The sequence below is a fragment of the Phoca vitulina genome, unplaced genomic scaffold (assembly GCF_004348235.1).
Source record: "Phoca vitulina isolate PV1807 unplaced genomic scaffold, GSC_HSeal_1.0 scaffold3, whole genome shotgun sequence".
NCBI classification, from domain to species: domain Eukaryota; kingdom Metazoa; phylum Chordata; class Mammalia; order Carnivora; family Phocidae; genus Phoca; species Phoca vitulina.
In genome coordinates this window covers 27,109,054-27,121,840 of record NW_022589706.1, presented here as the reverse complement: position 1 = coordinate 27,121,840, position 12,787 = coordinate 27,109,054, and the positions used below count along the sequence as shown (strand labels likewise).

General features: G+C 39.7%; 1 protein-coding gene across 2 annotated transcripts; it reads left to right on the top strand.

Annotated features, from left to right (window-relative positions):
• The first annotated feature begins 3,342 nt into the window (after positions 1 to 3,342).
• TLR10 (toll like receptor 10) lies at positions 3,343 to 8,832 on the top strand. Of its 2 annotated transcripts, none has more exons than XM_032400188.1 (3): positions 3,343 to 4,045; positions 4,385 to 4,484; positions 5,784 to 8,832. In XM_032400188.1, exon 3 carries the CDS (start codon positions 5,843 to 5,845, stop codon positions 8,270 to 8,272), a length of 2,430 nt encoding a protein of 809 aa, XP_032256079.1. In that variant the 5' UTR covers positions 3,343 to 4,045; positions 4,385 to 4,484; positions 5,784 to 5,842; the 3' UTR covers positions 8,273 to 8,832. The 2 variants fall into 2 exon arrangements, with proteins under 2 accessions (XP_032256079.1, XP_032256078.1); XM_032400187.1 differs by having other exon boundaries at positions 3,343 to 4,057.
• The last annotated feature ends 3,955 nt before the right edge of the window (positions 8,833 to 12,787 follow it).

The following is a 12,787-nucleotide window of genomic DNA, read 5'->3' as shown; positions in this document are numbered from 1 at the left end:
TCAGGTCATGATCCTGGAGTCCCAGGATCGAGTCCCGCATCGGGCTCCCTGCTCGGCGGGGAGTCTGCTTCTCCCTCTGACCCTCCTCCCTCTCATGCTCTCTGTCTCTCATTCTCTCTCTCTCAAATAAATAAATAAAATCTTAAAAAAAAAAAAAAAAGAAAAAGAAAGTCATTCTCCGCTTTTCACCTGCTCTCAGCATAGTAGTAATAGTAGTAGGAGTAGGACAATATATAATACATATTGAATGCATCTTTCATAAAAAAAAATTATGTCCTACTTTTTAAAATGTTGAAATGAAATATCATAGTATACATGAATTGACTGATAGGACTTTTTAATTTTATTATATTTAGAGAAGTTCAAAAAGAGTAAGTTCCTCTCCCTTCTTTAGAAGAAGTTACAGATGAGGTTGTGGTATTGGGCAGGGAGAAGAAGTCAGTAAAATATGAAATCTATGACACCTCATTTCAGGGGATTCCAGAGGTAGCAACTGGGTTAGATTCTGCTGCATTTTTCAAGGGCCATACCCCCCAAACTTAGGAGCTACAATTTGAAGTACTCTGTGAAATGATAATGTCAAAAAACACTTTTGTCAGCTTAAGGACTCTAACTGCCAGGGTCCGGCCAAGCCACATTGGATCCTGAAACAAAAGGAAAAATCAGGAATAATGATCCTGTCTTTATGAAAAATTTTGATATTTTGTTCATTGTGGATTTTTATGTTCAAATTAATTTTTTAAAATGTTTAAAAAATTAAATAATTTTGATTATTTTGATTAATAATTCTTGATTATTGAGTTTCTTGACACCCCTTAAAATTGGTGCCTGAAATCACCCTACTCTGGACCTAGATGACTGCCACCACTTGTGATAAGCTACACGTGACAGCAGTGATTTGTATACATTATCTCTTTTAGGCCTCTGCACAAAATACACTTACAGATGAAAAAAATGGAACCTTTCAGCAGTTAAATAAATGGTCCGATTTAACACAGCCAGTGAGTAGCTAAGACAGGACTTGAACACAAATCAATCAATCCCTAACACTAAACTCATTCTTTGACCATCATGCAATGCACCATATCAGGAATTCACAACACAAATTCATCCATTTGACACACATTTTTGAGAGCATATTATGTGCCACCTTGTGCTAAGAGATACAAAATTGAAATCATTCATTCATATATACATTTAAAAAGTATTTACTGAGCATGTACTATGTGTACTATTCTAGGTGGTGGGGATGCAGAAGTGAACAAGCTCATCAGCTCCTTTCTTATGGGCGTAAGAGATGGAAGAGACAGTCAATAAATAAATGAACAAAGGTTTCAGATAGCAGTATGTTTTGAAGAGACATAAAATAAGGTGATGTGAACTAATAGCAAGTTGGCCACTTTATTTTTTTTTTTTAAAGATTTTATTTATTTGAGAGAGAGCACACATGAGTGGGAGGGGGAGGGAGGGGCAGAGGGGAGAGGGAGAAGCAGACTCCCTGCTGAGCAGGGAGCCCAACACAGGGTTCGATCCCAGGACCCTGAGATCATGACCTGAGCCAAAGGCAGTTGCCTAACTGACTGAGCCACCCAGGCACCCCACAAGTTGGCCACTTTAGATTAGGTGGTCAAGTCAGGTCTCTTAGAGGAAATAATCTGTAAGCCAAGATCTAAATGACAAGACAATCCAGCCTAGCAAGGATTGGGGAAAGAGCATCCCAAGCAGGGGGACAAGCTAGTGCAGGGCGCTAAGGTCAGAACAGGTGTGGTATGAAGTGAGATCCCAGAAAGAAGCCAGAACAGCTCATGGGGGGTGTTATAAACCAGTATCGAGAGTTTGGGTTTTATTTTAAGTGTGACAGTACATAGTTAGGACATGGGCTGGCTGCTCTAACAAAATACAGTGGCTCCAGCAAGATAGGGCTCAACATAACGGCTCAATCCATGTCAGTCCTTGTAAGTAACTGATATAAAACCTAAATTGGGTGGCCATTTGCAGACTTACTCGTTAGGTTCCTTGGACTGTATAATGGGAAACTTCAAAGAATCAGTATGACTTAGTGAGATGTAATTTCATTGTGATAAGGTATTAGAACATATTTGAAAACAAATTTACCTTGACTCATCCTAGAGAGACAAGGCAGCAGAGTCACTAAGACACGAGGCGCTGGTATGTTAACTCTGTGACTCTGCAGCAGTTATATGACCTCTCTAAGCACCACCTTCCATACCTGTAGAAGGTGAACAGTGATAGCACTGACCCTGTAAGGCAGTTGCTGCAAGGATCAAGCTATATGAAGTTAGTATTACTTAGCTCAGTGAATGCTAGTTATTGTTACCTAGAAAGACAGCAAGGGGCCACTGCCTCATTTGCATGATAGAGTCAACTTGGAGATGCTATCAGACTTGTTGAATAGATATAAATATATAGATTCATGACCCAGAACAAGTTACTCAGGCCATCTTAAATGTGGGTAATGAATTACTATTAGGGTACTGGTAACAAATTTATTTTGCTATATTTTTAAAATCTGGAAAATTATCATGAACATAAGGTTGCATCATAGAGGCTGTCTTATTACGTTCATATTTGTTCTTACATTGATCATTGGATGCTATATTAAGGGTTACATAAAAAGGAGATGACCAAGAAAAGACTACCTGGGATAGATTGGAAGAATATTTTCAGTGGAAAGGTGAAAACCCCAGGCCAGCTCCAGGCTACCATCTTCTCAATCCCATCCCCCACCCGGTGCCTTTTGTGGCCCCTTCCACTGAGCACACAATAAACAAGGAATATCAAAATCAAAGTTTTCTCTTCATAGTCATGGCACAAGATGGTTGAGCATTTCTGTGTCCATTTTCCTATATTCTACAAAACAGTTTTATAAAGTATTTGCATTTTTAAATTATTTTGGGAAATACCTACATTTTCTAGAATTTCCTCAACAACAACAACGACAAATTTGGGCAGGTTCTAGAGAAAGAAAAATCCAGATGAGCGTGAGGTTATAGTCCAGGTGTCCTTTTGTCTGAGTTCTGCCTGTTTTGTCCCCTCACCTATCAATCCATATCTCCATGTCTATGTCTTTTTGTTATCTCATTATTTGTTTATGTCTACAGACATAGTATGTCTATGTATTTGTTATCTCATTTATTTATCCCAACACTCTGTGAGGAGAGTACTATTACAGTACTGTTACCTGCATTTTACAGATGAGGAAACTCATGGATGCTGAGGACTTTGAGAGAAGAGTCAGACTTCAAGTTGTTGATTGGACACAGAACGGAGACAATTGAAGAATTAAGATTTTCACAGTATTCATTATTCAAGATATGTATTAAGTACCTATGCTGCCAGGAACTTTTCTGGGCACTGGGACTATAGCAGTGAATAGAACAGATAGAACTTCTCTTCCTACACAGCTTACATTCTAGTAGGGGGATAAGAAAAGAGAGATTACGAACAAAATGTTAGGTGGTGAGAAGGGCTAGAAAGAAAAATAACTTTAAGATAAGGAGAATAGAGAGCAATTAGGGAGTGGTATTTTGTAGAGGGTGGTCCAAAACCGTCTTTCTGATATGGTGACCATAATGCAGAGATGTCAAGGGAGTGAGGGAGCATGCCACTTGTCATTTGGGAAAAGTGTATTCTGGAAAGAGAACAGCAAGTACAAGTTCGAAGATCTGATGTGAGAGCATGCTTGGAAAGTGTAAAGAATGACCAGACAAGAGTTGCGAGATATGGATTGAAGATGTCAGATCTTGCAAGGACTTGGGATTTTCCTCTGGTTGAAATAAGAAACCAGTGGAGGATTTGGAGTAGGGAAGTGGCAGAGTCTGATGTGCATTTTAAAGATTCCTCTGTCTGTTGGGAGGAAATGACTGAAGAGGCATAAGGTTGGTAGGAAAGGCCCCCTGGGACTCTATCAAGAAAGGAGGCAGTAGGGGAGGTGGGGAGAAGAAGTTAGAGTCTAATATTAAATTCATTAACTCTTAAACCTTATGTTCTCCCACACCAGGCACTGGGAAAATACCAAAGCAAGGTAAACAGCTTGGTGAGTTTTCCTGCTTATCCATGCATGTGTCCAATACACACCTACCTTCACTTTCCTCAGACTTGTCACTCCTACAGACAAGCAGGAAGAAGAAAGGATATACTCCATGGGAAGATATGGTGTAGTGAGACCTCTCCGGGCTATTCACATTGTCCCATTGTTCTGAGGAGCTGTGTGTGTGTGTGTGTGTGTGTGTGTGTGCGTGCGCGCGCGCGCGCGCATGCGTGCACCCATGTACCTGTGCAGGCCTGGTGTATATATTTTGGCACTGTCGAAAGCCCCCAAGAAATGGAAACTGCTTTCATCATTATTGCTATTATTTGGCAGTGATCCAGATTGCTTTTGCCACCAACCTGAAGACATATGCAGCCATAAAGACGGGAACCATTCTGTTTATTTCTATGTTTTGGACCTGCCATGTTAATGGGTAAGTGTTGTTGAAAATCAGATATTAGCTCAAAGGACTCTCTCTGTCCACAAATATGAAAGTTGAGGAACGATTCCTTAACATTAATTCAGGAGCCCATAGTATTTGGTAATAAAAAATTACTTCATTGAGAACTTAAAACCTGCACATAGATGTTTATAGCTGTTGCAGTCATAACTGCCAAAACTTGGAAGCAACCAAGATGTCCTTCAGCAGGTGAATGGATGAATGAACTATGGTACATCCAGATAATGGAATACTATTCTGTTCTAAAAAGAAATGAGCTATCAAACTATGCGAAGACATGGAGGAACTTTAAATGCAAATTAGTAAGAGAAAGAAGCTGATCTGGAAAAGCTACATACTGTATGTTTCCAGCTATATGCTGTTCTGAAAAAGACAAAACTATGGAGACAATAAAAACATCAGTGGTTGCCAGGGGTTGTGGAGCAGGGGGAAGATGAATAGGCAGAGCACAGAGGAATTTTAGGGCAGTGAATGTATGCATAATGATGAATGCATGTCATTATACATTTGTCCCAACTCATAGAATGCCCAACACCAAGAGTGTGAACTGTAATGTCAGTTACGGACATCGAGTGATGACAATGCGTCAATGTAGGTCCATCAATTGTAACAAATGTGCCACACTGATGGGGCATGTTGATAATCGGGGAGGCTGTGCATGTGTGGAGGTGGGGGGATATGGAAAATCTCTGTACCTTCCCCTCAATTTTGCTGTGAGCCTTAAACTTCTCTAAAAGAGTAAAGCCTTACAAATTTTTACTTTCAATTTTCTTAAAGCCTCAGGCTATCAAAATGGCCCAGAAGGGAGAATGTTGAGTATGACCTGGCAATGAAATTCCTAAGTTGAACTGGGAGAAAGGCACTTATGCCAACTATTATATATCTCCCTTCTGGGAATCCTGATTTGCATCAGCGGTGGGGATATGGCACAGTAACTAGCTTGGAAATCTATAACCCAAGCTCTCAGATCAAGTCAAAGACTCAATATACAGGTTGGAACCCTATTCCAAACTGTTGGTGAATAGAGTGAAATTTTGTTATTAAAAATATTCTATACTGGGGCACCTGGGAAACTCAGTTTAGTGTCCAGTTCTTGATCTCAGCTCAGGTTTTGATCTCAAGGTCGTGAGTTCAAGCCCCACGTTGGGTTCCATGCTGGGAATGGAGCCTACTTAAAATAATCAAACAAACAAATAAATAATCAATCTTGTAGAATTTAATAAATGACATAACCACTTTATATTATATGCTTAATATTATATGTCTTTCTAGGATTTTGAACTCATCATCATTCATATAAGGGAACCAGTGATAGAATCCTTGGAATTACAATGAAACGTATCAGAAGCATTTACGTATTTTGTAGCATTGCTATGTCAGTGCAGGGCTGGGCTTCAAAGCTGCCAGAAGAAAGGGAGTTAACGACCAATTTCTCCAACTTGTCCCTAAGAAAGATTCCTGCAGACTTGACCCCAACCACAACCACACTGGATTTATCCTACAACCTCCTTTCTCAACTCCAGAGTTTAGATTTTCGTTCTGTCTCTAAACTGAAAGTTTTGATTCTATGCCATAACAGAATCCAAGAGCTGGATATCAAGACCTTTGAATTCAACAGAGAGTTAAGATATTTAGATTTGTCTTATAACAGATTGAAGATTGTAACTTGGTATTCACTGGCAGGTCTCAGACATTTAGATCTTTCTTTCAATGACTTTGACACTGTGCCTATCTGTGAGGAAACTGGCAACATGTCACGTTTGGAAATCCTAGGTTTAAGTGGGGCAAAAATACAAAAATCAGATTTCCAGAAAATTGCTCATTTGCATCTAAATACTGTCTTCTTAGGATTGAGAAGTCTTTCTCATTATGAAGAAGGTAGCCTGCCCATCTTAAACACAACAAAACTTCACATTGTTTTACCAATGAACACAAATTTCTGGGTTCTTTTGCGTGATGGAATCAAGACCTCAAAAATACTAGAAATGACAAATATAAATGGCAAAAGCCAATTTGCAAGTTATGAAACTCAACAAAATCTTACTTTAGAGGATTCCAAGACCTCTGTTCTATTACTTAACAAAGTTGATTTACTCTGGGATGACCTTCTCCTAATCTTCCAGTTTGTTTGGCATACATCAGTAGAATGCTTCCAAAACCAACACCTGACTTTTGGAGGCAAGGTTTATCTTGACCACAATTCATTTGATTACTCAAATACTGTAATGAGAACTATGAAATTGGAGCACGTACAGTTCAGAATTTTTTATATTCCACAGGAGAGGATCTACTTGCTTTTTACCAAAATGGATATAGAAAACCTGACTATATCAGATGCAGAAATGCCACACATGTTGTTTCCTGTTTATCCTACAAGATTCCAATATTTAAATTTTGCTAATAATATCTTAACGGATGACCTGTTTAAGCAACCTATCCAATTGCCTCATTTGAAAACTCTCATTTTGAAGGGCAATAAATTGGAGACACTTTCTTTAGTGAGTTTCTTTGCCAACAACACATCCTTGAAGCACTTAGATCTGAGCCAGAATCTGTTACAACATGAAAATGATGAAAATTGCTTTTGGCCAGAAACCTTGCTCACTATGAACCTGTCATCCAACGAACTTGCTGATTCTGTTTTCAGGTGCTTGCCCAGAAGTATTCAAATACTTGACCTGAATAATAACAAAATTCAAACTGTCCCTAAAGAGATTATTCATCTGAGGTCCTTGCAAGTGCTAAATCTTGCATTTAATTTGCTAACCGATCTTCCTGGGTGCAGTCATTTCAGTAAACTCTCAATTCTGAACATTGAAATGAACTTAATTCTCAGCCCATCTCTGGATTTTTTTCAGAGCTGTCAGGAAGTTAAGACTCTGAATGCAGGAAGAAATCCATTCCGGTGTACTTGTGAATTAAGAGATTTCATCCAGCTTGGAAAATATTCAGAGGGCATGATGATCAGATGGTCAGATTCGTACATCTGTGAATACCCTTTGAATCTAAAGGGGACTCGGTTAAAGGATGTTCATCTTCCTGAGTTATCTTGCAACACAGCTCTGTTGATTGTCACCATTGCGGTTATCATGCTAGTTCTGGGGATGGCTGTGGCCTTCTGCTGCTTTTACTTTGATCTGCCCTGGTATCTCAGGATGCTGGGTCAATGGACACAGACATTGCAGAGGATTAGAAAGACAACCCAAGAACAACTCAAGAGAGATGTCCAGTTCCATGTGTTTATTTCATACAGTGAACATGATTCTACCTGGGTGAAGCATGAATTAATCCCCAATCTAGAGAAAGAAGAGAAATTGATTTGCCTTCATGAGGGAAACTTTGACCCTGGCAAGAGCATTACTGAAAATATCATGAACTGCATTGAGAAAAGCTGTAAGTCCATCTTTGTTTTGTCTCCCAGCTTTGTCCAGAGTGAGTGGTACCATTATGAACTCTACTTTGCCCACCACAGTCTCTTCCATGAAAATTCTGATTACATAATTTTTATCTTACTGGAACCCATTCCACTCTACTGCATTCCTACCAGGTATCCTACGCTGAAAGCTCTTCTGGAAAAGAAAGCATACTTGGAATGGCCCAAGGATAGGCATAAATGTAAACTTTTTTGGGCAAATCTTCGAGCCACTATTAATGTTAATTTATTAGAAACCAGAGAGATGTGTGAACTACAGACATTCGTGGAGCTGAATGAAGAGTCTCGAGGTTCTGCAATCTCTCTGATAAGAACAGACTGCCTATAAAATCCTCTCTTCCCCCAGGGAAATTTGGGCCTGCATACAATGTTGGGATAGAAGTTGATACACGTTTATGATGGTAATATGGCAATATCATTAAAATGAAAAATGATTATTATTTTCATGTCAGTTCCTGGAAGGATTTCTAAGAATGTATACTACAGAAACACAAGTTTGCAAAGGCTTATGTAAAAAGGTGTTCATCCCAGCATTGTTTATAATCCTGAAAAATTGAAAAGAGCTCACATTTCCTAGAATAAAGGTTGATTCAATAAATTATAGTTCATTAATGCAACAAAATATTACACAGCCATTAAAAAGAATGAGGTAGTGCTGTATTTACTGGTATGGGGAAAATTATACTAATATGGTGGTTTATATGTTGAAATAAAAGTATCAATGAATCTACACCAGTACATTGATAAAGTAACAGTGGTTTGAGTCTGGGAGGTTGTATTACAGAAAACATTTGATTTCTATGTTGTATATTTCTATAACATTGGGATTGCTTAAGTGAATCTGTATTTCTTTTGTAGGTAGAAAAGTACAATAAAGATAATTTTTAAAGCCTATACATCCTATTCATTTTGCTTGATTCTTCCTTTCTAGTCTCACTAGTCATAGAACGAAAACAAGCTTTTCTAAATATTGTAAAATTATATGTTACTTCCCTGATTAGAAATGTTATTTCCCCGATTACAAAAATTTCTGTGGCTTGGGATACCTGGGTGGCTCAGTTGGTTAAGAAAAATTTCTGTGACTTACACACCTATAAAGGAAGAAAACAGCCATATTTAAAATCTGACACCAATCTCCTCTTACCTCCATGCATCCTATCATTGAGCACTAGCAAGTTATTGGACCTTTCCCAGAACATTCAGTCTCTTTGGTATCATGACTGGTTGTTGAGGGAATCTTACATATCCTTCAAGGTACAATCCAAATGTCAACTCTTTTATGAAAACTTCCTCACTTCCAAGTATGGTGCTCCTTGATGCTCCATAACACTTCAGACATATTTCTATCACCACACTGATCATATAAGTTTTTAAAGTTTCCCTTTCTTATTAGACTATGAGCTCCTCAAAGGCTAGGACAGACTCCCCTCTGCCCTTATTTTCAGCAGCCATTTGCTCAGTCCCTGGTTCAGAGAAGGTGTCAGTGAATGTTTATGTTAGGTAAGCTAGAGGAACGTAGCAGGGACCCAACTGGCTTCAAGATAGAAAGTCAGCTGAGAAGACTGAGAATCCAGAATTGAAGGATTTCTGAGTATAGCTTGAATCATGTGAAATTGCCAGTATGTGGTTGCTCTTGGCCTATAAGAACATCTACTTTATCTCATTCAATCTAATAAAACTAATCTCTTAAGCAGGGTAAAATTGGACTCTGCATCTATTTTATTTCCTCATAGTTGTGGTCTTATGAATTCCTCATGCTAGTAGTCATTTGAGAAATTGTAATCAAGATGGTCAACCTGAGAGTATAGGGACAGAGTTGGGTGTTATTCTCCAAGCCAGGTTGTGCTACCATTTGGCTAATGACCAGTCTACTATGAGGAGCTAGAGCTCAGTAGCCTTGAGCGTGAGTGTCTCTCTTCTTCCTCCCTGGTGAGCCCATAAGTCTGTTTGGTAGAAGGGTAAATCCAAGGAAACCACAGTACAGGGAGAGCAGAAAATGGGGAGAATGCATTTCCAACCAGGCTTACAGCATCTGGGCCACTGTTATTAGTGTGATTCATGGCTTCTGGGTGAGTCAGACAGACACTGCAGGAAGATTTTGTAAATTTTGAGTAAATGACTCAGTATGAGACTCTCACTGTTAAAGATTAGTTAATTGGGAACATATAAAGTAGGTAACATTAGCCCTAAAGTCACCAGGATTGAGTTATCCCCTGGTAGAATCCTCAGTTTAGTAATACAGTTTTAAAAATAAATGTACTTTATCACAACTGAAAAAAATAACACATCAGGCTTAGGTGTCAGTTACTTTTTGTTTCAGCAGCTGGACTACCCTTAAATCTTACCTATCAGACCATTGTACTATTCCTTTCTCAGAAACTCAGATACCATCAAAAATGTCCTACTTTGCTTGGTTTTGACTCTTATGGCTCATACCAGAAAATGAATTTTCCATAAGTTTAATATTGGGACTTGAGATAGAGGTAGCACCTAGCCTTGTGCAAACCTGATGATATACTTTTTACCCAAGACATTCCGGATTTCAAGGGATCCACTCTCCTCAAGCATGACACTGATGAGGAAGTAAGCATTACACAGACTGCATGCTGCAATGGAACCCTGTGTAATGACACTGATCATGTTTTGAAAGTGATTTCAGGTCTCGTGAAGTTGCAAGTTGCTTTTCATTTCCTTGCCATTTGTCAACCTGGAGCTTCTTCCATTTTTTCCCCCCCAAGGATATTGAGCTCTATCAATATTGCTCAAGTCTGTCTTGGATTCTTCAGGGTGCCTTCACAACTACTGGGCATCTCTGCAGATAAATGACAATCTTTTCAGGATGCCAAGAGTCCAGTGTTGACGATGTTCTATATATTCTATAAACATGACAAAGAGGTCTATACTAACATGAGATTATAATCCTCTACTTCCAAGTGGTTTGGAGGGAGAAGAATTTTAAATGTAATTTATGGCAAATGTTCCCTGAGGTTCAACTCTTTTATGAATTATAATGAACCATTCAAGAAAAGCATGGACTAGGAATATTTAAACTGAGTGAGAGTTTAGAGCTTACCAAGTATAACTCTCACTTTTAAGTGGGAAATTGAGGCTTGGGAATTTTAAATGACTCACCTAAGCCTGAGGTCAAACACTAGTCCTTCAACTCTTTGACTGAAGAGGCTTTTCTTTCCAATCTAGGACAAGGTGCCTCTTAATTTTACCATCTTGATCCTTTCGTTTCCATTCTTAACAACAGGGCCCTGGGTTGGGCCCCTTGCATATCCTGCTTATACTGTTCATAATTATTTGTGCCTGAACTCTGCAGTCTCTCCCCACTGCCTCACACTTCTCCCCCAATCCCAGCCCCCAACTCTTAGGAGAGCCTTCCTTGAAATTCTAAGTCCTTCTTAGGGTCTGGTACTGCCAAGTGGGCAGTGTTCTTTAAGCGATATATCCCTGGTCCAGGCCCAGACCCACGTGGATCCTGGTCTTCACTGTCCCCTTAAAGATGCTTTCTGACCCTCTGTCTTGCACATGAGGTCAACCAGGTATTCTGAGGAGCTCTGGAACTCATGCCTATGGGGTCCTCTCAGAGTCTGGTGGTTGAGCCCCAATTTGAGTTCGACAATCTGGCAAGCAGATCACTCTTGCTGGCTGAAGCAGTGTGGGATAACCGAAGATTGGGCCACCAGAATAGTGGTAACACACTGATTTGGGGTGACTCTCACATTGAACACAAGATGACTTCAGGGGTCAGAGCTATCAATAGTCTACCACCAATCCTTGGGCTTGAGCCACCAGTGTGGGCTTGTGTCCCTCTGTGTTTTGACTGTGGTGCCACCTCTTGTCTATAACACCTTAGGATAGCAAGCATGGTGGCAGGTGTCTTTTTCCCTGCACTCCTCCTCTTCCCCCAACATCTGGCATCCAGGGTGATAACCACCATTGCTGTAGGCTCTGTGTCATGTGTTAGGTAGTCCTTCAAGGATGGTTTTCAGACTGAACACCAATGGGCCTTCCAATCAATGTCGTCTCTTACCTGCCATTGATGTAGTGACATTGTGCTCTCCCTATCTTAAGCCATGCTGAAGAGGGAAGTACAAAGTACATATCTTGCAGGAGTAGGACGGTGCTTCTCTCTTCACATATGAACCCCTCACCTAACCCCCCGACCGGTGTTAGTGTGTGGAAGGCAAGGGTTCAGTCAATATCAAAAGAGCTCCCATTCTGAGGATGCGATGATTACTACCTCAAGAATCCAGGAGAAGAAAAGACTGGAAAATACCTTGTTCTATGTTTATAGCATCCAATCCTGAATGGTAAACAGGACCAGAAAAAAGAATATTGATTCACATTTACCTACATATTTTGGGGAAGGCTCACATTGATGAAGCAGAGTACCAACCTTTGAGAAAGAGTCATTGGAAGGCAGTGTGGCTGAATGATACAGTATCCTGGCTAATAATGTGACCAGCATTACAGACATGCTATTGGGGAACTTCAGAGGCAAGAAGAGCTATCCTGTTTAATGTAAATAGGCTCTGAAGATCCAGGTCCTTGTGATTAATTACAGCACTGTTACCATTTTCTCCTGGTGGGACATATAAAATTAACCAGGGAGAGTGCATTGGACAATAAAATGCCTGAAGGGATGGTTCCTGGATTTCAACAAGAAGAGATGGTACTTGGACCCTACAAAGAATCTTTCAATGTGCCAACTGGACAATAAGCAATACATAAATAACTCTATCCATCTTCATGAATAAGACACTATACCTCTCATGGGTCCATATATTTTGAAACATTTTTAAATCAAATTATTTATATAGACAGGAGCCCTACA

What these genes read in the sequence shown, in the direction of transcription:
- TLR10 (XM_032400188.1), top strand. Translation starts at nt 5,843, where the DNA reads ATGAAACGTATCAGAAGCATTTACGTATTTTGTAGCATTGCTATGTCA.